General features: G+C 31.0%; 1 protein-coding gene across 4 annotated transcripts in view; it reads left to right on the forward strand.

Moving 5' to 3' along the window:
• The first annotated feature begins 844 nt into the window (after positions 1-844).
• LOC139482398 (low-density lipoprotein receptor-related protein 5-like) overlaps positions 845-27640 on the forward strand; it is a 33921-nt gene continuing 7125 nt past the window's right edge. For 2 of the 4 annotated variants that reach the window (XM_071266300.1, XM_071266301.1), the window contains exons 1-7: positions 847-1007; positions 8325-8499; positions 11914-12126; positions 21512-21624; positions 23232-25055; positions 26390-26486; positions 26759-26833. In XM_071266300.1, coding sequence (XP_071122401.1) covers positions 881-1007; positions 8325-8499; positions 11914-12126; positions 21512-21624; positions 23232-23530 — 927 coding nt within the window. In that variant the 5' untranslated portion in view covers positions 847-880 and the 3' untranslated portion in view covers positions 23531-25055; positions 26390-26486; positions 26759-26833. Of the gene's footprint in view, positions 1008-8324; positions 8500-11913; positions 12127-21511; positions 21625-23231; positions 25056-26236; positions 26339-26389; positions 26487-26758; positions 26834-27640 lie in introns of those variants that run through there. The other 2 variants (XM_071266303.1, XM_071266302.1) reach the window with 2 other exon arrangements.

Raw genomic sequence — 27640 nt, forward strand, 5'->3', positions numbered from 1 at the left:
ATTAACATCACGTTTTCTCTAGAAACAAAAACAGCGGTATACTATTGTTGGCTTTATTCATTAACTAATAAAAAAAAAAACATATATTGTGTTCTTCCAGGGATACATGTAACAATCTTTTAAATTTGATAAGTAACTTTAACTAACCAAGATATTGACAAAAGCTGCCTGACATATCCGAGATTCAATAACAAGTGTTATCAATTGACGGACAAACCAAAACAATCAGATGTTTTTTGTAATATAACACCCGTTCAAAAACGGGGCTCCATTAGTAGTTGGAATCCCAATACGTCACATCCGATTGCATACGTAAAAGGTTGGAAAAATATGCTATGTAGGTAGACTATACTTAGGCATAGTCATTTTGATAACCATATATCTTTGGTGTTTCAAAGCATCATTATGTTTTGAAATTGGTGTTTTGTATAGAATGTTTTTGTTTAAAACTTGAGGTTTCATGGAAACTAAAGCTAGTAAATTTAATTGGTCAACTTCAAGTGATGGTTATTTCATTATATGCAATGAAATACTATGTAAATTTTACCTATAATATTGGACAGAATACAACTTTACTCATGCAATTTTATTTCATTTGAAACACAGATAAATATGCACATTTCTTTTGTGTCAACAAAGATTAATAGGGGAAATCAATGGTGGATATATACCTATACGTTTCCCTTATATAAAATAAATATCAATACAAATTGAATACTTCTTTCCGACTGACTGAGTTGCAATGAGAAAATCGTCAATTTTAAAGCCTTACCTCAGATTTTAAAATTAATATGGGTACAATTTCATCTTTTATTGAATAAAGATCAATTATGATGTCGTGTTATTTAAATTAAATTTTTTTGATATAAAAGCCGAGTGAATGAGATTTACGGGTCTAATTAGTTGGATTGCATATAAAGAAGGCATTGCGTTGATGAAAATGGGAGTACGAATATGGTTTTGTATGTTTTTATTAGCTCATTGCGTACCAATGACATCATGTACATGTATGTATAATTCTTTATATTATTGTCCTCTTTTCTATGCATATTCTGATGCATTTTGTTTGAAATATATCAAATAATTGTTTAATTCTGATGTTCCTGAAGTAAAGATAGATTTCGATTTTAAAAGGAAATCTACTTGTATATTGCACCATGGAAGATGGATGGATTCTAAGATTGTTCATTAAAAAAAAATTCGAGGTTATAAAGACATCATACTGAATGTGTATTTTGTCTATCATTCGATTCTTAATCCTCACTATCTGGGAAGAAAATTAAATAACCATATGTTAGAAAAAACTAAATGAAAATAATACCCCTACTGTTTTAAAATGATTATAGTGTGTATGTCGTGTTTATGACGGAACGTTTTTTTTTCCTTTATTTTGTTATAATATCTTTCACACACGTATCGAGTCAACAAAGCAACACATGTATTAAAAAAAGGATGTCAAATATGATATCTTTATTGGGAGACTTCAAATATGACACAAATAACATGAATTAGTGCGTATAAGCACAATTCACTAGTTTGGAATTTATAACACAGAAGCGTAACATTTAAAACTTTGATACAAAACTGCGTCATAGGTTAGATTTGTTTTGTCTTTTTGGTTTTGATTTTGATTTTCACGCTTGAGCCAGTACTAATGATAATCTGTGTATCGCTATTTTACCCTGGAAGACGTTGATAATTTCCTAGGCAACGACACATGTTCCCTTAGTTTCTAGCAATAGTTTTCATATCACCCTACTGCGCTGAGAAAGGACATTGTCAGTTAGCAAGATCAAAGGAAAATTTTGTAAAATAGCGATAATATATTGTATTTGTCTAATATTCTATACTCCATATTTTGATAAAACAAATATGGAGATGGAGTATGATTTCTAGTGATACCAATATCCACCAAAACTTTAAAATATTGCTTATTATCAATGATATACAATGCTTACAACAGCGTTACTGATAATATTAGGCCAGACTTTTATTACAAAACTTATTACTTATAATTTAGCATACATCTTACTTGATAACTGTAAAATAATTAAAATATACATAATACGTATACAACTAAACACACGTATTCATCATTCGTGTTGATAAACTACAAAACGATAACTCGACAATACGTACATGTATTTGCAACCCATGGAGCTTTCAATTAAATTTATTCTTGGAATCAAAGATTATCTGAAGGTGCGAGATTGGTTACCGGGATACAACATGGCAAATGCGTCGGATGCTTCAAGAAATATGAAACATTTTTAACGGAAACTCAACAAATATGCCATGACTAAATATTTAGTGCGGACACTTTCTATAAACAGGCGCATGCCAGTAACTATATTTTATGATCTATAAAAATACAGTATAGAGATAGCAAACACGTTGTGAAGTGTTAATACAGATATATTAGTAAACAAATATATATAATAGACACAACTCTTAGATGTTCGTATATTATAATAGTTTGTGCTCGAAATAATTATGGGAGTGTGGGATTTAAATCATCAAACTAGATCGTTTCTTCAAAATGAAGACATGTAAAATATTTTATCAATATTATTCATTGTCTGCCATATAACTGATAGCCTTTAGGTTGGCAGGAAGTTGTTAAAATATGCAAATATGCTTACACAAATAACAAAAGTTATCTAGAATCAAAGAACTAAAAAATATATGTATTTCTTTACAAGGCAGTTTTCTTTGTGTGAACAGTTATGAAGTGAAAGAGTTGTCACACGAATCTCCAACATAGAAAAAGTGTCTGTAAAATAAAAAGGCAATTATGTACAAATAATTTGATATTCAAATATATATTTAATACTCCCAAATGTATCCTTCCCACAAAACGTGTTCGATTCCATAAATGTTTCTTTTCTCCCTAAACGTGTCCGCAATGTTGAATATTCTCGAAACGTGTCCTATGTCATAACCCCAAAACGTGTCCGATATTTGTAATTCGCCAAAAAACGTGTCAAATATTTAACGCCAAAACGTCACAAGTCTTTGTGCTTGTTAACGTATCTCCTAACTAAAATCGCTGATAACTTTTACGGCAATTATGTGAAGGGAGACACAGGTAATAAAGTTGTCATTTATCAGATTTAGTTAGTTCAATGTAGGTTTATAATGATTATCATAATTCCAAATTGTATCATTATTCTGTAATTGTAAATTAACTTTGACTGAAATTGCTTATTGTCCAGTTGCAAGTATTTCATACACATTGAGATCGAACATACAACTAATCATAGAGTTGAATAAACCGTTAACTTTGTAAACCATTTTGTACTGATAAACTCCGAAAATGCCTTTTATATATATCCGATTACTGCACGGCGGGCTTTCAGCAGCATTTTTGTCACTTTTGTCAACAGTACTTAAATTAAATTATGTGTATTTTAAAGCTCAACAAACCATACTTGGGTAATCGGTTTTTTTTATAAGTTTTAGGTTTCTAGCATTACTTAAGACACACGACCAAGAGACATAACGTCCAGTGCCAGATAGTTCATGCATAGGTTTCATGGATTCTTTTTTTTTATGAATATAAAAAAGAACATGTTGTATGATTGCCAACGAGACAACTGACTACAAGAGATTAAATTGACACATACATTAACAACTATAGGTCACCGTACGGCCTTCAACAATGATCAAAGCCAATACCGCATAGTCAGCTATATAATTGTTATGTGATAAACGCCGGTTTTAATATGACACGTTTGGGGTTTGTTGAGAAATGGACACGTTTAGGCGTTTATACTTATTTTATGGTGTGGTTCGTGTTGTTTATCATTTAGTTTTCTATATTGTGTCATGTGTACTATTGTTTTCTGTTTGTCTTTTTTCACTTTTAGCCATGGCGTTGTCAGTTTGTTTTAGATTTATGAGTTTGACTGTCCTTTTGGTATCTTTCGTCCCACTTTTTTTTATACAAATGATACGCTTCGACCTTGTTTTCAACTAGGCATGTTTTGCAGTTCAGTGACGTCGATGTGGACATGTTTTGGGGAATCGGACACGTTTGGGGGGAAGGACACGTTTCTGAATGTTACATATATAACCACAATATTAGAACTATGATTATATCATATGTATAAAATTACTTTGCAGATTGTTTTATTCTTTTGTATTTGCGCAATCTTGACATAAAATTTATGATCGAAAGCAGTCAAATGAATATGAAACTTTATGATTTAGATAAAGCAATCCAACTTAAATTAAATGATATGGTTTGATAAGCCAACGTGTGAAATTAACGAAGTCATACATTTTCCGGGTGTTTTGTAATATATCAATGATATTGCAATTCATTCGTTGACCAACAATATGCAATATGATTATTTCTTTACGATGTTTAAATCAGTCAAGGTTATTTCTACAATGGGATATATTTAGATGTGTTTACCTCGTGTCATTTAATTTTATTTGATGAGACAGTTAACAACATGTTTTATTTTCTCAGGCGATTATTATTTGTCGAATCCTATAGGGAAGTGTCATATTTCAAAATATGAGCCTCAAACATAATTGATTGTTTCTGTAAAATGAAAGACCTGACAAGTTAAATAATTTAATAATTAAACATTATATTACCATAATTATAAAAAGAGTATGCAGTTACTTAATAAATTATTTTGCTCTCTATTGTCTACGCATACCTGTCATATACTTTTGATCGTTAAAATTGAATCGGTTTGAACACGGCATTATATAGGCTAAATAATGCGATTTTAATCAAGTACATATCATCGCTTGATAAACTAAAGTGGAATACTGCTTTGTCATACAAAAGTCCGGGTGTTGTTATGATATAACAATCATATAAATTGCAATACACGACTTTACGAAATACTCAATCGCTCTATGGAAATATCAACATAATGAATATTACCAAAGACGGATAGTTTGCTTGATATTGTCTTTGTATTGAGAGAAAAGAATGTATTGCAATAAAACTTTAGCTAGTATATCCGATGTTATGGAAAATTCCCTTAATATAGCACTGGGCATACATTAACTCTTACTATTTTCAATGTCCAAAGAAGACAGATTTGGACTTCTAAATAGTCCTAATTGGAAGGATATTGTATTTGGTACAATGTAAATGTGTGGCTTTTCTTGACCATGGATATCTTTTAAATAAATCAGATATATGCATTATCTCGGTGTTTTTAATTCACAACATACAACGAATTACAAAGACCAAGTTGTTTTGGGATGTAGATAATTCTATTACATGTTAGGCATTTGTAAACAGATTTTGTCATTTCAATTTTGTATGACACGCACGTTTCCGTTTATTTTTATGTTACGAATATTAAAGCTATTATAAGAAGTTTTAGAGTAAATTGTTTTGTTATAAAATAGAACGTTAGTTTTCCTAATTAAATTGTATCATATGTTTTCATGACGGGGCCTTCTATAGACGACTACAAGGTATGATTTTTTTCTAATTACAGAAGGTTTGCCTATAATTGCCAACATTCACTCTATTTTAACTTTGGTGGATAGTTGTCTCATTAGCAATCATACCACATCTCTATATTTTTATATTGTTTTTAATGTCATGTTAAACTGAGAAAAAACATACACATAGACAAGTTTCTCATCCGGATAACCTGTATAACATATACATTTTTTCCCAAGACAGTCGAAAACTGAAATTTATTTTGCTAAAATAGTCAGCTGGAAAAAAATCCACTGCCTCAATCAAATCACTGCTATGTTTAACTGACGTAGTAAAAAAAAGAGAGTAAAATATATCAAAGAGAAAGCACTTATATCAGTCAAAATAAACTAACAACACAATGGCAATAGAGAAAAAAGGACCAATTGCAGACAAACAACCGTAGACAAAAGACTAAATAAAAAGTAAAAACTGAGCAACATCTTTAGTCCACTAAAAATCGGAAATGATCCAAGGTACTCTAGATGAATACGCAAATCCAGTTCTACATGCGACAGTGATCTCTTTCTAATTTTAAATTATTTTCGTCTGTAGACTCGGATATACTGTTGATAATAACAACTATAAACAATGATGATTTTGTTTATATCTTTCTTTTATTGTATGGTTGTTGCATTGATTTAAACCCTACCCAAATGTGTGTTTGTTTTTCAAAGAAATATTGAAATTTTATATCAAACTTGTTTCCTCCAGTCATGTCATTTCAAATTCCTAGAATTCCCAATATTATTGAGGTAGTCAAATCAACTATTGTCTGACAAAAACAGAAGCATCAATTTTTAATAGCATACATTTTGTACCTTCGTTACGGCATTTAATCTTAATCAGTTACAAAGCTGAATATGACATTATTACATATAAGAATGACATACATGAAACCATATAAGGTATACACCTGCTGTTGTTCCTTTAAAACCAATGTATCATTGTCGTAATGTTTGCCGATAGAAACGAAAAATTAATTTTGTATCGCAAGTAATATTAATTTAATTTATACAAAACTTTTAAATTTTTGAAGTTATTGATGTTTTTTTATTGTTTTAAAAATTCTATTGTACATGAAATATGTCATAAACTGAATGAGTTTTATAAAAGAGGGACGAAAGATACCAAAGGGACAGTCAAATTAGAAAATAATAATTGAAGAAAACAAAAAATAAACAAATCCTTATTCACACTTAAAACACAGATGTTCATTGATTTCTAAATCATTGCTGAATGTATCAAAGGAAATGTTAACAAGCGCTGTACGCTGATTATTTAGTTGAGGATACTACAGAGCTACTATCAGTCTAACAGAAGTGGTATCGACCCATTTGATGCAAATCAACTATTTACTTATTCTCTAGGAAGCTATTATCCTGGTAATAAGTTATAAATTGATGGCAATACATCGGTCATAAAGAAAAGCTGAAGTAAACACAACATTTCGTTTATTTAAAACCCGAAGATTCACGTTTCAAATATTCAGTCCTGATGGAAATAGAAGTAAAAGTTTTCTATTGTATGTGTTATTTACTGCATGACAAAATGCTGGCCTCGTTTCTTTGTCTAATGCATTGATCCCCCTCAACTTAACATGATTGTGAGATCGAAGTCATCAAAATTCTTGTGGATAGTAGATCATGTAATGTATTGTACTTGTAAGCTCTACACCAGTTATGAAAATATTTGTGAGATGATTGTCTACCCTTAGTTTTCTAATAAAATCAACATCATTTAAGTTTCTTAGATAGTTTGTCACTGATAATCATACCACGTGTTCTTAATTGATGTCCGAAGACTATCGAGTATACAGACGTGTAATTTGTGTATGTAGGCGTTAGTCAGAATGGGTGTGTCTGATTTACACATATATGCTAAACCGCGAAAACGCCAATTCGAAAATACGAAATCGGAAAGCAAAAATATTTCGCCTTTTGTCGTTTCCGATTTTGCGATTTCGCGTTTTTCGCGAAAAACATGATACGAATGATACGAATATGAAGGGCGAAAACGTGAAATGGCCTTAACCGGCCACCATAGAAAACAGCCGAAGCCCACCAATGGGTCTTCAACATACTAGGAAGTGGTTAGCTTATTGATTCTTGATATCAGTATTATTTTGTATATGTCGTCGCAAACATTCTGTCTCAAGTGTACCTAATGAGAATAATTATAAAATGATATGTTATCTGTAACAAGTGTCATACAAGTTTTGTCGTCAGGTTTCACCATTTGCCATAAAGTACTCCATATATAAAAATGAATTTTGGACATGTCTTCATTCATTCTACTTATGAAAATAAGATAAACCAATTTGTCATCAAAGAAACATTACTCTTGTAAATAAAACAACTGTTACAGAGTTGTATCAAAGAATAAATGAAATGTATGAGCGTACATCTTCATTTTAATATCAAATGTCCAAACCTAAACTTTAACTGCGTTATTTTGTTTAAAAGTATTCTATTTCGTTTTTTCCTTTATGTATATACAATTGTGGTGTACTTCCGAACATTACGTATAACTAAAAAAGACAATTTCTGATTGAATGACTATTTGTAAATAATGTTGTATTGTCCATTGTCGATAATTTGTATTTTTTTTATGAAAGGTTATCAGTAGGTAGTACGTTAAACTTGACCTTTGTGTATGTCATTCATTAATTTTTTTGTGACAAGTTTGCATATTTGTCTGTCGTCCTGTTTACATCTGTATTTAATAAAACCATTTGAATCAAATAAATAATTCACAAGTTACATAAAACTAAAAGCTATTGTTATGGTTTCATCATATTTAATGCATTGTTGTAGTATAGCTTTTTATGAATTGATTAGAATGATGTTTATTTTTGTTTTAGCTTGTCAAGACACACTTTTGTATACACGCTACTCTTCAATTATGGAATTTGATGTTTATACACGCCGTGTGACGGTACTAGTAGATGTGGGAAGTAGTTTTGTGTATGGCATAGATTACGATTACAAAAACAGATTTATTTATTTTCCAAGATTCAATACACATCAAATTGTTCGGTATGTAAACGTTAATTATAATGAGGTCAATTGAAATACGACATATAGGCACACCTGTTCTCATTAACAAAAGCGTTAAACAAAAAAATGGTATTGTGTCATATACGATTTATTTTCAAAGAATCAAAACGTTAAAAAATCTACACATCATGATGTGGTTTGAATAGTGCATGCTCATTCATTCATTTATATTCTTGCATCCCCCCCATTACATATTTGTAACCTTTGATTGAGTTAGGTAGTCGATAAACTTTAGATAAACATTATTTAGTAGAAAGGCATGTTCAAACTCACTTCGTTGAGGAAAATACTTCACGTACAGACATGCACATGTCAACGCGACATAAGCATGAACTATTAACAGTAAAACTAATTGACGTTGACACATCCAACCTTAAATACACTTTCCGAATTAACATTAAATAATGTATCAAAGTGTATGTCGTAGTTCTATTGTGCTGTTGACGGAAATCAAATACTTTGCAATGCCTTTTGAAATAGAATCGATATTTAGTCCATGTTTAATTGTTCACAGTCACGTACGAATGGGCCCATATCATAGTTTGTTTTAAAAAGTCGAAAACAATACCATAATTTTACTTTATTTGGCAAGTCAAGTAGTGTTATATTTCTATTGTTAACCTAAAACATTATATGTTTGTGTAATAAATATATATCATGAAATATAGACAGGGAATAGCTTTTTTTTCTATTTTTCTATTTTAAAGGGCAAAACTCGTCTAAAATAAATTGGTTGGTACGCTACCTAGACATTGTTGATATGAGCTTTTGACATATACTTCATATATTCAGAAAAAAAACATATATATGTGAGAATATTTAAATAGCAAAGTTCAATATACATTAAATTTCAGAGAGACATAACATGTTTGATCAGCACTGATTGTTTTTCTCGACACAGACATTTTGCTCATAAACCTAAATTATATATTTCGTGATATAATATAATTACATATAAGAGTTAGCATAATCCTACAATTGACGTCAACTTGAGAGCGCTTACGTAATTTTCTATATAACTATATTGTCAATTTGGATTGTTTCTTAAAAATAGTTGCTTGGCACTGACTTTCTAATTTTTCCAATACATTAATGATACAAATATGAATGTCATAAAACCATCTTTGAAGAATAGTTCACGTAATAGCGCTAATAAGACCGGACAAACGGACACATGGACGGAAACCCGGTGTATGAATGTTCACTGCATCAAGTTTAGTACAACAAAAAGTGAGAAAAAATGGGGATTGTGCTTTAATGAAATAAGGTAGAAACATCATAAACACAATAAACATTCATAATGCTCTAGGCAAACAAACTAAGCCATATATTTGGCTATAACTATTACAATTACGTTTAGGTCACTTATGGTCAGATTGATCGTTAACTGTTTTGATACATTTTGGTTTTCAAATATTTGGCTTTAAGCATTCCTGGTGATGGTGAATCCCGATAATAGCATCGCACGACTGAAATATATAAAAGTTTTTGATTTTTGACATGTCACTAGATAAAAAAATGGAAGACATTTTGTGAAACTGTTGAAATATTTCAAAGTGTTACTGGGTGTCCGCAACAATGTTAACAATACATCTCTAAAATATGTTAGTCAAAAGTTTCATATGCCTAAGTCTATTAACTTCAAAAGTGAAAATAACTGTAGCCAAGACGTAGGAAAAAGAATTGTATACCAAATACACAAGCTGACAGGCAGAATATACTTCTAATTACAGGAAAAAGTGTTTTGTAAGAGAATAAAGGTAACAGCATCAACATATCATTCGTTTAGATCAACATACGTGTAATAAGGCGAAATAAAAGAGCCCATACTATAATTTAAAGCATATATTGTCATTTGTATATGCACAAGTCTACTAACTTGAAAAGAGAAGATAACCGTAGCCAAAACGCGAAAAAAAGACATGAATATCTAATACACACGCTGTCTATCTGATAGGCAAAACATACTTGTATTAAAAAGGGGATAAAAAGTGTTTTTTATTTAATTTAAGGAAACAGTATTATACTCATATTATTCATTTAAATCCGTATATACATGTATGTGTAATAAAGCGAAATCATCTAAAATTGTTGTTGAGGCAACCAAACAATTTAAAACAAATATTATTAATTCGGTTAAATGTTCTAAATCAGACATTACAAATTAAACATAACTCGCATATTTGTTATCATAGGAAAAGTAAAAGTATATGTTAAAGCAAATTCATGGGAGGTGTCCTTTGTAAGTCTATGCGTTACATGTCGTTACTTTCTACTATGCCATTAATTTATACATTTCTCTGTCCTGAGTGTTCTTTATTTGTACTGAATCGTGTCACCTAATTATTTCATTTCAGCGGTATTTTAAACCTTGCCATATAAGCGGGAGGTTGGTGGGAGGTTAGGCTATCCATAAACTAGGTTCAACCTATATTTTTTTCCCAAATGTCCTGTACCACGTCAGGTATATTGCAGTCGTTCTAAAAAAGACCGTTTCCATACATGTTTGTTTTTGCGTTAGTTTAAGTTCAGTGTATCTGTTGTTCTGTTTTACTTCTCATATATCGTTTGCTTCCCTCGGATTTGTTTTGTGACCCGGATTTGTGTCGCTTAATCCATTTAAGATTATTGGACATCGGTATACAACTATTGCCTTTATTTATAGAAGAACAAGGTGATTATAAACTAAGAAGTTTAATATAATAAATAGCTGGTGGTCACATTAAGATAGATATAAGAAGTTGTGGTATGACTGCTTATTTGTTTCAACTTGGGTAGATAGCATAAGTAATACAAAATATATGAAGCTTAGAAAGTCGTTCACACGACCCGTTTGAAATATAAAACAATCTTTTGGAATGAATTATTAATTGACTCAAAATATTAAAACTCTAGCGATTAGAAATTGCATACTAGTTAAAAATAGGCAGAAGAGAAGACAAATGTAGGAATGAAAAATGTTTTAAACAAAACTGATCTTATCAAAATAATACCAATCGCTAACTAATTCCTATAAAAATCAACATGGAGTGGAATTACATAAATTATTTGTTTGAAATAAATTTGAAATGAAAGATAACATTTAGATTTTACGAAAAAAAAAACACAATGTAAATTAGTCTGAACAAGCGTATAACGTATATGTTTAACTTGAACTGGACATTTTTTGTCTATAATGTGAAGCGTTTATCAACATTTGGAATTATATATGTCTCAATAATGATTCAAGTAAGTCGCACTTTAAATCTTTAGATAGGTGTTCTAAATCATTGATTCGTCATTGTCGGTTATGTACACTATTTTGCTATCATGATATAACAGATTCGATATAGCGCAAGATCAGTAAAGTTAATGAATCTATCTAATGCTAATAACTTTTTATGATTCATGTAGATTTGCATATCCCTCAAAGACAATAACATTGCAGACAGTTGTCCAAACAGATCCATATCCAACAGGAATAGCTGTTGATACAACCAATAATCACATCTACTGGGCTAATTATATTGCACAGAAACTTTCAAGATGCAATATAGACGGAAGCAATGTGACCGTGTTATCAACTTTAAATCATCCTTTTTTGATACGACTTGATTTTACAAACAGGTATTTAGTTTTATGTTTTTATGGATGAAGTAGGTATGAAAAAAAAATGTTAAACAAACTAGATAAGTGTTTTATTTTGACATGTGATGTTAGGTCTAGTCGAGAGAGCAATATTTTGATGAGTTCCTTCTTACTAATACTACTTAATAAATGTGACCATATCAGGTCCTTGATACAGGCATATTGTTTAAGAAATAATTGATGCAAGCTATACTTTATTGTAGTTTTAATTGATTATTTCTTGCCCGAGCGATAGTGAGGGCTCAAATAACACGAATATAATGCCTATCCATGGTAAAACTACAATAAAGTATAGTTTGCATAAATTCTTTAAACGGTTGTCGTATCTAGGTCAAATATGTCAATTTCAGAATGCAGCACATTACATTCATAATAAGTGAATTAGTTAAAACATGTGCATCATTGAAGAGTTTGGAAGTGTTTTAAGATAAAACATAAAACAAAAGAAGCACGTCATATTATAATATAGAACATGGTTTTCTCGTTCGAACGATATATTATTTAGGTGTGTTGTTCTATGGGGTGATTGGAATCCGAAAAGAATCTGCCTCCAGTCTAAACATCATTCATAAATGATTTATAGATTTATAAATATTTAACCCCAGCATACATGTGCATGTACCGTAAAAGACGTTTGTGTTTATCTGGTATGGTTGCTTGATAATATTTTTTTATACTATATACGTAAAGTCATAAAGGCGTATGCAATGTCATATCGAGGCCGTTTTTAGTGTAATTTTTGTTAAATCTTGGTCATTTTGTCTCTTTAAATTTTGTGCTTATTTTCACTTCTTTTCAAAAACAGCTTTCTGAAAAGTTGCGAAGACAGGGCTATGAACCAATCAAATTAAGGATATCACTTAAGAAATTTTACGGTACCCATCATGAGCTGATTGACCATTATGACAAAAGTGTGTCAGACATCCTATCTAATATTCTTACCTTTCCGGAGCACCCGATGTCACTCCCGGTTTTTAGTGGTGTTCGTGTTGTTTTTTAATTATGATTTATAACTGTTGATTTTAATGTCCTTTGGTTTTGTGAGATGATTTTTGGTTTTAAGACATCTCAAAAGGTTATTTGACCAATGATGTCGTATAGTGATAGGGATTTCCCCGTATATCCTGTGTGACAGAACAGTTATTCTTATAGGAGTAATCTCCCCAAAACTCTTTTTTGTTTTTATATGTACTTCTCTAATACCGTAACAGATATCAACAACTTTTTGTAACCAAATTGATTGTTTACTCTTAAAAATGTTTTGGTTAAGCTTAACCGAAGCGATCCGACCACATCTGATGGGAATAAGAGATATGTTAAATAAATTGAAGATACATCGTAAGTCATATAATCCTTTTAATTTAAAATCCTTAATTCATTCGGAAGAAATGAGATCAAGGTCGAAGGTCAAGGTCATTTTCTAAGATTTTAATTTTGCTTTTTATCTTTATTCAAAAGACACCGTAACAGTGAATGCTATGATGTGTTTGCCTAATTATTGTTGACGATAGGATGCCACTTCAACCCATTTAAGTCGTAGTGCTTAGATCACCCTTTATATGAATTTTCTCTCCTAATGCATGTCAAATACATGTTTCTCCTCAACAATACAATCCAATGACCTGGGATCTTTTGATTTGACATCACTGATATATGACCTTGAAATTCAGGTCAAGGTAAGAGATAAATTTCACGTTATAGTTTGGACCTTTGCTAGAAATACCAATGATCATAAGTTCATGTTACTTGCCTCAATGTCGAATTTGTATGATGACCTTGACTTTTAACCTAACAACTTGTTATGGAATAGTCCCATAAAACGTTATATTTAAAACAGAAGTTTTGAATAGTGGCATATATTTGGGTAATTATGGCGCGACTTTGTTACAATTTGACCTAATAGATTTATTATTAAATGAAAGGTTCTAGACACTTGGGGTCTACATTAATGTTTGGAAGACTTATGGTCTTGACAATGGTCACAAGGTCAGAGGTCAAGTTCATGTCCCAGAAAATGAATTATATGTTTTAACCCAATAATAGGGTAAAAGGTGTGTTTTAAAACTTTTTCTGTTTGACTTTGACATTTGACATACTAGTACCAACTTTGCATGTGATATCTCAAAAACAATTATCCTTACAGAAATCTTGAACATTGACTAATGTTAGTGACATTAAGGCACAACTGTGTTATCTATTGACTGAGTTTTGACATAAAACGTAAGGGGTATAACCCAAATTAACTCTAGAGCCTACACCCAATGCAGTGACATTGTAAACCAATGACCTTGAATCAAAATTCAAGGTCATGTTAGAAATTGCTGTGTTTCATTGTCATATTTTATAGATTTAAGTGTTTAATTGTTTTGCACAACTCATTTCTGAGGAATTTTCGGTCCTCGATGCTCTTCAACTGCACTTGTTTAGCTTTCTAACTTTTTTGATCTGAGTGTTACCGATGAGTCTTAAGTAGACGAAACGCACGTATGGCGTATCAAATTATAAGCCTGATACCCTTGATAACTAATTCGAGCTTTTTAATTCATGCTACGCCTATTGAAACATATATTTAAAATTACGGAAAGGAAAGACCTAAAAAAAATTAAAATACCTTACTCTATTTCTTCTGATCCTTAAATCTTTCACTTTTTTGTGGAGAGACCTATTTTTTTTTTTTTATTGCTATTAAGTCATTGATATTTACCGCGAAATTACTTATGTTCTGAATAATATTTTTGGTCTTGCACACTATTATTGTGTCACAAGTTGTCGCTAATATTGTTTGTACATGCTATTGCACAGTTTATTCGCTTTATAACTGATCCTGTTTAAACGAACACTTTTTCCTGCGAGAGCTGTGTCCCCAAACACTGTTGGTGTATCCACTAGTCCTTCGAAACAGTAAAAGATTACGAAAAATTTGTTTTACTAAATTGTCTGTTACATTTTTAGAACTAGAATGATCATTTGGAGCAAAGCTATCTAGAGACTCCAGATGAGGGTTTTTCCACTAATGCATTTCATAAAAGTGATATGTATTTTAAACTGGTAGATCATATTCTGACTGGTAAACCATAAGTGATAGAGACTTAGGGTCTGTTGATTTGAGGTCCTTGTTCTCAAAAGAAAATTAGTTCACGGTCGAAGGTCAAAGTCATGTTGTGATTTTCTTACATACAGTTCATATCGCCTCTTTCAAGACAGAGTTATATATATCGACAAAACAATTAAAACATGTCTTGACTGGATATTTTTGTCAAATGGTACACGTCAGTTTAAAACAGGGTCAATATCCTCAAAATAGTCAAATCAATAAACTACTGTAATCGAAACTTCGAATTTGGCAGCTACCATGTTGTTAATGCATCTTACAAAAAATGTCGTATCTCAAGTATAAACAACAGTGTACCAATTAATACACCCCCTGTATTTCCAACATATATTTTTGTTTTAGTTATTCCATTTCTATAAAGAGAAACTGGCATTCAGTCTTCTAACATTTTACTATAACATTTATAATCCTTGTTATGAACAAACTTCTTTCTGTGTGGAAAAAAATCCATCCCTGCAAAAATCTGATCCAATATATATTTTTTTCTGAAAAAAATCGATAGACTTAAAAAACTATAACAACAGCAAGACATGATTGAAGACGATAATGACAATTGTTTTGCTGTAAAATTAATCAAGAACATATATTCCCGTCAGCATCATATATAAAACGTACGTTTGCTTGATTGTGAAACTAAAATCCACGACGCAGGTTCCCAAATTCGGAAATATTACAGAAATCCCTAAGCATGCATTCAAATTCAAAAATCTGTTTTCCTGTGTATAGGTTTAAGACAAGTACATACAAAATCCGGCATCAATGACCATTAAATAATAAAATCAATCGTTATCGTGTTACTCATATCAATACATATGTAGTCTGTTCAACGGTCTCTCCTGAAAAGAAATCAATATTATTTCAGACATATATGTTTTAGCGTCACGTGACTTCACAAACACCTTCAAGCGCGGACATTTTGTCTTAAAAACTTCACTTTCTTTTATAAGATTTGGAATGGTCTGCGCATTTGACGGTGTTTGTGAAGTCACGTTACGCTAAAACATATATGTCTTAAATAATATTGAATTCTTATATACATAACTCGTTAACCCTTGGTAAAAGTGACCTATGGTCTCTTGATTTGAAGTTCTTGGTCCCCCAAAAATTAAGTTCAAGGTCAAAGGTCAAGGTCAAGTTGTAGATTTTTTTAGGGATTATTTGCACTTCTTTTCGGAAACTGTAAACATATCGATAACACATGTTTATTAAATTGTTAGTTGCGACATGTCGTAACACATATATTTTGGTTAAAAGGGTATAGTGACGTTTATTGGGAGTTGTTCCCCTCTAATATTCAATATCAAACGTAATACTATGATGATGTACCTCATGAACCATATATATCAAAGACCTAAGGTCTTTAATTTTATGTCCTCAGTTTATGACCACGAAATTGAGGTCATAGTCACGTGTAAGTTTAGAGTTCTGAATTGTTACCTTTGCTATACTTAATTTGTACTCAGGATAAAGCCACTGTATTTTTGCATTACTATGCACACTATACGAGCTTGTAGAAATCAACCGGATGTAACGTTGTGTAAACTCAAAGTAGCTTTTGTTGAACTTATTTAATGTAGATCATGTAGATGTTTATAGAACAATTTGTTTTTGGAATCAGTGTCAATCAAACTATCAAATGATTCCAAACATGACATTTTTCAAACCGGAAGTATTAAATTATCTCCCTTATTTCAAACAGAAACTATATTTAATTGAAATCAGCATACACTAAGCTAATTTTTTTGTCACTGGCAATGATATTTTAAATACTTTGGTATAAAAAGATTTCTGAACAAATGTTTTTTTTTATTTGTATCATCACTTCGTTCAAAGATACAACAGGGTAAGTGAAATTTTTCTTATACTAATCATATTCTTAAATGAATATTTATCATATGAATTGGATCTTCTTCAAACGAATACTTTCATTTTGAATATAATGCAATGACAACAATTATTTATCAAAACTATATACTATGGAAAGGAGATGGATATCTTAGATTGTATCGACCTGCGCAACCAAGTAGGGATATTGTGTTACAAAGACATTCATATTGTTTATTTAAGTCCAAATATCGGCCTCCTTTTTTTACTGAAGATTGATTCGTCATTTTCAATTAGGCCCACTTGTCGCTCTTATTGTCAAAACCAAGCTCAACAACCACCGTTGAACCCACAATTAAATTTGGTACGCCAAATGTGTGTTTTGCCATCTAAAGGGGGACTTGTACACCTATTCGAATTCTTATTTCACTTAATATATTGGCTTTGCTTGAATTGTAAAATCGATATATGTCTGTCTGTAATAAATGGTAGAACATGCACATTTTGTGTCATACATTTTTTAGTTTTTTGAATTTCTCGAATATAAAGGGGAAACAATAAAGGTAACCGATTCTGTTAACATTTTGGATATAGTTTCTAAAACTGTTCGTAAAAATCGTTCTCATGGACGCAGAAAAAATCGCAATCAAAGAAAATTTCGGACCAACCATACAAATATTTCGGACCTAATTTCCATTTCAAAAAACAACGGCAGACATTATCTGTTAACCAAGCTTTGTTCTTTACCTATAAATAAATTAAATAAAATTTTAGAGGATTGCAACACAATTTCATATTACAGTCCTAAGTATGAAATTGTCCAAATTATAATGGCATATTGTTATTCTAAACTGTTTCCAAAAATTGATCGCCCTGAAGATCATAAAAAACATTTTATTAAAATAAAGTATGTCAATAAAGGTTTTGATTTTGTAAATATTGCCGGTATTTTTAACGACCATTCTGTTAAAGACCAAATTCCTGGATATTTTAATAATACTGAACTCCCTCTCATTTGTTATATTTACAAGAAATCTACCCGAAAATATGTGTTTAATTATAGCCAATTGTGTAAAGATGTAAGTATCACTGAAAATACACCTATGTCGTGTAATTGCAGTAATTCAGAATACACCTATGGACCAATTTCCCATGTTGTAACAGGAGACCTTAACATCGTTCGCGACCGAGAGTTAAAATCATTCCTCAGTAAAGGACCTAAATATCGTCCCCCGTCAACTATTAACTGGAATGAGTGTCGTAATATCATCAACGACTCACTCCGCGCCTACTGTTTGAAATGGGTAAAACGGGAAAAAGCTGACAAAAAATCTTTGGACTCTTTTTTTAATTCAGTAATGAAGATAGTTGATATTCGAATACAACATTTTAAAGAACATTTTACCCTCAACAAAAACTATAAAAACCCTATTTCGCGTATCAAAAATAAACTAACAGAACTAGCCAAGGAATTTGTTTTTGTCCCGGCTGATAAAGCTGCTAATAATATCATTATTGTTTGACGTAAATTTTATATAGAGGTTCTACAAAAGGAAATCACGAATTCACCAACATTCCAACTGACTTCATTTTCAGAAAACGACATCTGTAACAAACATAAACTTTTAGCTACTTCTTTACAAGCAGAACCAAACACAATGAAAGTCCCAACTATGTACTGGCTTCCGAAGCTGCACAAAAAACCTTACAAATTTAGATTTATTTCATCTTCCAGCCATTGTTCAACTACTAAATTGTCTGTTTTACTTACTAGTACACTTGGTACAATAAAAAACCTGATAATAAATTGTTCAAATAAGGCCTTTGAAAATAGTGGAATTAATTACTTTTGGAGTGTCAAAAACTCGTTGGAAGTACTTGATAAATTGCATGCATATATTGGTGATTTTGAATCTGTTCAAAGTTTTGATTTTTCTACCCTATATACCACTTTGCCTCATATTCTTATTAAGAAAAAATTCACATCCCTAATTAACTGGGCATTTAAAAAGTCGGAATGCGAGTACATATGTTCAAACTCTTTTAGATCATTTTTTAGTAGCAATAAACAAAAGAACTATGTCAATTGGACATGCTTTGATACTATTTATGCACTTGAATTTTTACTTGATAACATTTTTGTTCGCTTTGGAGATTCCGTATATCGTCAAGTTATTGGAATTCCAATGGGGACTAACTGTGCACCACTTATTGCGGACCTGTTTTTGTATTGTTATGAGTTACAATTTATGACTAAAATTAGCAAAGACCCATCAAAACAACATTTGATACAAAAATTTAACAATACTTTTAGATATTTGGATGATATATTGGCTCTAAATAATGACGACTTCAGTATGTATACTAAAGAAATTTATCCTGTAGAACTTACTTTAAATAAAGCTAATGATAACAATGACCACTGCCCTTTCCTCGATCTTGATATCTATATCATAAACGGGAAGCTTAATACAAAAATTTATGATAAAAGAGATGATTTTTCATTTCCTATTGTTAATTATCCATTTTTAGATGGTGACGTTCCCTTGTCACCATCTTATGGTGTTTATATATCTCAACTTGTACGATTCGCTCGTGTATGTAACAATGTATTAGATTTTAGCGAGAGAAATTTATGTATTACTGAAAAATTATTACACCAGGGTTTTCGATATCACAAACTGGTCAAAACATTTACTAAATTTTATCACCGGTATAAGGAAATAATTCGTAAATATAACTCAACATGCAGACATCTTATACGTTCAGGTATTTCACATCCAAAATTTTATGGAAATATTCTTTATAAAGCACAAAAATGTCAGTATTCTCCTCAGAAACTAACAAAACCTTTAAATAGACTTATTAAAAGGGGATATAGTTACGATACTGTTGTCAGGTCATTAAAGATTGCATATTTTGGCTTTAACATTGATTCACTGATAGGGTCTTTGCATCGGAACTAAACACATTTATTTCTAAAAAAACAGTTGTTGGCATGACACGGGTTATGTTCTTCTCATATATTTAATGATAGTATGATACTAAACCCCTAACGGGAGGGATTGTACCTGATATTCATATGATGAAGACATAATCTTTCAATAAGTTTAATTGAGGTCTGGAGCTGGCATGTCAGTTAACTGCTAGTAGTCTGTTGTTATTTATGTATTATTGTCATTTTATTTATTTTCTTTTGTTACATCTTTTGACATCAGACTCGGACTTCTCTTGAACTGAATTTTAATGTGCGTATTGTTATTCTTTTACTTTTCTACATTGGCTAGAGGTATAGGGGGGGGGGGGTTGAGATCTCATAAACATGTTTAACCCCGCCGCAATTTTGCGCCTGTCCCAAGTCAGGAGCCTCTGGCCTTTGTTAGTCTTGTATGATTTTAATTTTTAGTTTCTTGTGTATAATTCGGAGTTTAGTATGACGTCCATTATCACTGTACTATTATGCATATTTTAGGGGCCAGCTGAAGGACACCTACGGGTGCGGGAATTCTCGCTACATTGAAGACCCATTGGTTGCCTTCGGCTGTTGTTTGCTCTATGGTCGGGTGGTTGTCGCTTTGACATATTCACCATTTCCTTTCTCAATTTTATTTTAACCATTAACATTACGAATTTGTCTCTTTTTAAATAATGCTTTTATATACAAATACAAATAAGTAATGCAGAGTCTTAAGTTGGTTTCCATCAGACAAATATTTTGTTTTACATTCGTATGTTATTTCTAATTTTACAAAGTATGTACATCACACATCTTCTTTTATTCATATACACGTTATACGTTATTTAAATTAAGCCATCGCCAATAGCGTTAATACACTAAAATAACCAGAATGTCTTATCATATTAATAGTATAAATAGATATAATAAGTTTAAATAAATGAACGGCTGAAACACAAAAAAAACATAGTCACGATGAATTATATTTGAGAGTAACACTAATGCTTAATTAGGCTAGACCAGGGCTTTCTTTTGTTGACTATGGTTTGCAAACTACCAAACTCTTCATGTTGGATTTGCACGAGAAATACAATGTGTATTAAGAGAAAGTACTTGTTTTGACAATGAATCATTACAACATCCACCTTTGAGGCCAGTAGGTGTTCAATTGTTCAATGGAAGCTCCTTCCAGTATACCTGTATAATCGTTTAAATTATTTTTGTCAAATATACATCCTGTATCAAATATATTCACTATGCAGAACCTACATGTACCTACATGTGTCAGTTTATAGTAAAACAATATACGAAGAAACCAATTGAAGGTGTCATTAAATGTTATTTCTATCTTAATCTTCATGTAGTATCGTCTGCCTCTATCTTAATGGCTTATAAATAAAGTAACAACATATTTAGCACAAACTGATCCAGCAAATTAATTTCTGTTTGTCAAACTTTGGTCTGTATTTCAGGTGGATATATATAGTTGAACAAATTAAAGGAATATTGAAATCTAGATTCGATTTTTCTGAACTACAAACGATTGTAAACTTTACATCATCATTTGTTGAATGCATGGATATAGGTATGTTTTCATCAGTTGTACTTGTTAAACTTTTGTATAAAATTGTGACAATTGGCCTTTTTAGTTTCATTATCGTGAAATATGATAATATACTCGTATTTCTATATCATTGTGTTATTTGAAATATATGCATGTACCAACGATCAAAAATACATTTAAAAGATATATAAAGACATTATAAATGTTCTGGTGGTAAACTTTGCAATCTTTCTGGCATTACACTCAAGGTTGATATCCCGATGAGCAGTTCAGTTAAATAACCATAGCAGTAGAATACTGTATTACTTTTGTTTTGCTTCTTATAAATAGTGCTGTCATCTTAACAGATAAAACAGATTGCTTCAAATTAAGATATACACTTTTCATAACGCAATCGAAACGCTTTCATACATAACAACTAGAAAGTTTAAGGTAGATATAATTTTAAGGTAAAAGATAGAACAATACTATTCTTAAGAAACTAAACAAGTAGCTCCATGGAGCCTGTGTATATGATATTTTTGTTATCACTGATGCAAGTAATAATGCAACCATTTTAGTTTTAGTTTCAAAGATTTAAGCCACACACTGCATTTTATCCCTATGTTCCATGTTTAGCCATGTGGGCCATGTTTTTTGGCAGACTGGGTCAAATACCCCAAGAATGATTAAATTTGGCCGAGTAGTTTCAAAGGAGAATACTGTTTAAATATTAACGGACGACGACGGATGACGGAACCCAAATGATGAGAAAGGCTTACTTGGTCGTTCAGGCCAGGTGAGCTATACAGGACTTAACAGAAAAAAATGTCTGATTCATCTGTATTTTGCATATGCTTAGGTTTTAAATATAAATTGAAGACACGACATTTCGTGGTCCTTTTTTTTAAGTTGAAATTGGAAGCCAAAAACTGTGTTCATGTTCATTTGTCTATTTAGCTGCAAACGTACTAATTTGACATGTGGATGAGTTAGATTCTTTCATCACTTTATTTGTTGGTCATATGCAAAAAAGTTAACTAATCCATGAATCGTATGTACCGCAAAAAACGATTCTTTCAATCATCATATTTCGTTTGAGAATATCAAAATTATGACTAGACGACTTAATTAAATGGATTTGAACTAAATTAACAATGGTCTATTGATTTGAAATATATTGTACAAACAGTTATATAACTGAATAACATGATCTGCAACCTGATTCATATTTAGCAATGAAACTTATTTCCCGTTTTATACAAAATAAACAATCGAATTGTGAAAAATTCTTTCTTGCGTTGCCGTTTAAGAAGTTCAATCAGAGGACGGTAACATAACACTATATCCTATCGGTAAAGTATCAAACATAACACATGGTATATCGTATATTAATGAATTTGAACGTATGTCTAGATAAACACTTTTGTTTACTTAAGGTACAGAACAATTGAAATTCTGATCACATGATTTTACTTACAAATGTATAAATTGAAAGAAATATATTATTAACATTTATAAACATGTTAAAATCATTGATGTGTTCCCTTCGCGGTTCATCTGAGTACATCAACCGTAAAATGTACATCAGATTTATGAGATATTGCATTATGATTGATTCGATCACCATTTGTTTCTAAAAATTGTAGACACTGAAGACGAACGATTGTATTGGATTAATATCGATGGTGACATGAAATCATCTTTCTACGATGGCTCTGATGTAAAAACAATTCTTTCAACACATGTTAAAACAAAATACTATGCTATCTATGTATTTGGTAGTTACATATACTATGCTGATGTAAACAATCAGTTGCTAATGGTAAAAAAGACACAAGGATCGACGCCGATTGTTCTGTATGACGATACCAGCGTAATTGGAAGTATATTTGTGTTTAATTTAGCAGGTATTTACTTAACACTTTATAATAACTTATCTCGATAACCTACGTCATAAACGGTTAACTCTTCTTTACAATATCAAATTGCATCATTAAGAATTGACCTGTTAACAAATTGTAACAGTATTTGTTGTTGGTGTCTCTCTTGAACTTCTCGACATTTCAAAAAGAAACACGACAGAAACAGAAGTTTTTTACATACACAATATTTACTATTTGTTCACAAAATCTGAAAAATTGTCATTTGTATATTGAAATGAAATCACTGAAAATTTGAAGTTTGCAATCTGATTAAATTTGAATGCGTTAAAAAGTTTTGTATCCATTTGTTTAAGAATAACACTACATGTTTTTGTTTTTTAATCTGTATTTCAATTCACTTAACGTTTATAGTACGACACAATTGATTCATTGTTTTGATTATTTTATACTTAAATGGTGTAAACGTCCGATAAAGCAGCCAAAAATGTCATACGGCATGGAAAACTATTTGAAAGAACATATCCGCTAACACTCAGTTGGGAATTGTCATAAACAAATCACAAGTACTTAGAAGTATTATTAAAGTGATTCTTGCAAATATGTTATAAAATTTATTGGATTTTGTTTTATACGTTTAAAGTCTGCTTATGATGTATAATTGTCTTATAATGCTTGTGTTTATATTGTTTATTTATAATTGCTAGTTGCTTCTTTGCTTTTCATACTAAGCTTTGACTTATCTTGTTAATTAAATTAATCAAATGTACATGTGTAGTTCATTCTAACATGCATGGTTTTATGAGAATAAACTATCTATCTATCTATCTATAACATTGGCTTTAATGCGTTCCGTACACATTGCTTCTGCAATGTTTTTAAAATATAAATTAATATAATATATATATATCTTTGTGTGAGTTTTTAAAGTTTTGTTTTGTCCTCACTGATAAAACGTATTCATATTGATTTTTTGACGTTGAATGAACTTAGTTTTATTTCTTCAATCTCATTAATATTATTTTGATAATTTAATGGAATACGCTGATGTAAATGTTAATATTGCTAACCAAACAATTTTGAAAACAATAACAATAATCAATTAACTGTAATGCTTAAGACTGAAATTGCTATAAATAAAAATATAAACATGTGGTATCAACTTAGACAACTCTTCACTTTTTAAAACTATACTGTTAATGTTAATAAATGAAGTATACTACTTTGACCTCTAAGTTTAGAATATTAAAAACAAATGTGGTTCCATTGTCAATTGAATCAACGCTTCTTTTTTTTTTAACTTGAATAGCAATATCATGATTTTTTTGTTACAATATCAATTATATTCACAATTTTTTAGGTTAAAATTAAGATTTGTTTTCTACGTCTGTAAACACGCGAAAGTATGAATGTAGTGAGCCTAGCTGTGAAAACTTTATCAAATATTTTTTTTTCTTTTTTTTTTAAAACATATAATCTGACTGTGATGAAGTACCGTTAATACTGGATTGACTTCAAGGTGAGATGAATAGATCATATAAACCACAACATAACATGGGTTTGGATCATAGAGGTAGCATTTAAACACAGGTAAATGTAAATAATAAGGTCTTCAGTAGTGCTGTTTTTTTTAATTTTTATCAACATTTGAGCAATGTGTGTATACATTTCTATAAGAACATTTGTGTTATTGTTGGTCAAGGAAATTAATAAAAAAGGAAGAAATATTAGAAGACACATAGTTTATTGAACGTGTTGTTTTCCATTTTGATTTATGACATATGTAATCAGCTGTGAGATTTGCAAACATGATACCACGGCGCATGTTTCAAAGCGGAATATTAATACACTTATAAACAAAGGCCGGTCAATACAATAGTAAAAACAATTAGCAAAATCCATACCGCATAGTTAGCTATAAAAATAACCGAAATTAAAAATAAATCAAACAAGAAAATTAACGGCGTGATTTTTATGGAAAATAATCAACGAAAAAACAAAACAGTATCGAAAGATAAGCAATGCATTGCAGGCTTATGACTTGGAATGTAGAATGTAACGGATTTGGAATGGTGGTGTAAACAAAAAATCGTAAAATATCGCGATTTCCATTGGATAAGGTATACGACATATTTTGGCGGTAACTATTTTGGCGGATTCAAAACTATTATCAATACCTTTTCATGTACACATTTAAATTGATGGAATTTATTTTGGCCATTTTGTTATATTCGTCAAAATAAGCGAACATTTACATCACGCGAAAATAACCCGCTATTCGGTAGTAGTATTCGTTTGCTGATGTGGTTCATATTAAGTGTTTCTTGTGTCTTGTTTTATATAGATTAGACTGTTCCCATTTCAATGGTTTACATTAGTATTTTTCGGAGCTTGGTGCTCGTTGTTAGCCAGGAATTCGTGTTGAAAACCTTTCTTTGACCTATAATAGTTTACTTTTACAATTGTTACTTGTAAGGAGAGTTGTGTAATATTTTTTCTGTTTGAATTGTTTTACACTAGATTTTTGGGGCAATTTAAAGCTTATGGTTTGCCGTTCTTTGAATTTTAATTGTTTCCTTTTACACAAGGTTACTTGGTTGGAGAGTTGTTTCATTAGCACTCATACTACATATTCTTATTTCTATATCAAAATGGTTGAAAAGGGATTAACTTTTAAAATCGGTACCATGTTTGTTTTGTATGTACTTTCATCTCGTTATAAACTATAGAGCTATATTTGTGTTTTGAAGGCTGATATTTGTTGGTTTCAGCTATTTGTTAGTTATTATGTCGAAACTTGAACGGAGAGGTATATGTACATGTATTAACATTCAAATTAATTGTTGCATAGGTATGTTGAAAGAAAACAAAAACACTTTCTTATTGTTAACATATTCTATTTATAACGTCATATTGATTTTCAGTCTTATTCAAACTGGCAAGACGTGGTTGCATCTGAAGTCAGCAGACTTTTATTTAGACTATGAATGTCGGTTGTGATTTACTACAATGAACTCGGAGGTATGTCTTCGTGTTAATAAATCTATGTTTATTCATTTCTGGTGCTTAACATTTGAAATATTGATAGCATGTTCTTAAATCAAAAGAAATACATCAATAGCATATGCAAATTTTGTTTTGTGCATGCATTTGAATGTTCCTTTTGGGGTTCATCTGAGTGCACCAACTGTAAATGTGAACCTCAGATTTTCAAAGCGTCTGCAATACACTCCTATGTCATTGCTTGAAGAATTAATTATGATCGTTTCATCATTTGTTTCCTAAATTTGTAGACACTGATTAAAACAGAGTGCTTTGGATGAACTACGGTGGTGACATGACATGATCGAAAGACGATGGCTTTGATGGTAAATTAATTCTTGCAACACATGTTCGTAAAAGCTGATATGCTGTCGGTGTCTTTGATACATACACATTATATGCTAATTAGTGCAATCAGTTGTAACGATAAAGAACACTCCAGGATCCGCACCGACTGTCCTGTAAAACTATACCAACAGGATTAACACTATTTTTGTGTTTTTTTTTATCAGGTATCTTCATAACATTTTTTTTTAAACGTGTAACGGTGCAACTAATCCTACCTTTTTAAAATCAAAGGGTCGTTCCCTGAACATTTCACAATTTAATACAAAAGGTAAAGTTTTTCGTTTCCTGTCAACAGGTTGAATAATATATCATTATCACACAGGCATGTATGTGAATAAATAAATGTTTTGGGTAAACGTCAACCAAGACTACAAAAATCACAACAAGCGACCTTGAGGTCAGCATGTAATATACAACATGCCATGAGTCTAAAGAATTGGTAAAACAAACTGTAAACCGTGTTGTGAATAACTAAAAAGATGTTTTCATCTTTTTGTCAGAAACAATATGTTTGGAAAATATTCACCTGCTAGCAGCCAGTTGGATAGTGAATTTCGAATAACGAACCGGCTGCTAACTTTACATACATGGTAATATAAACAATAACTCACATTGAAACATAGAACATTAAAAATTAAAGACAGTATTGGTCTGTTGATATCACACATACAAGCCTTCACTCAGTATATGCAAGCCAACTGTACCTTTTTTGTCTACATGCTATTAGTAATGCTACTTTGATTCATTTAGAGTTGGTTCCTTGGTATACATTCATTAAACGACGT

The sequence above is a fragment of the Mytilus edulis genome, chromosome 7 (genome assembly GCF_963676685.1).
Source record: "Mytilus edulis chromosome 7, xbMytEdul2.2, whole genome shotgun sequence".
NCBI lineage: Eukaryota > Metazoa > Mollusca > Bivalvia > Mytilida > Mytilidae > Mytilus > Mytilus edulis.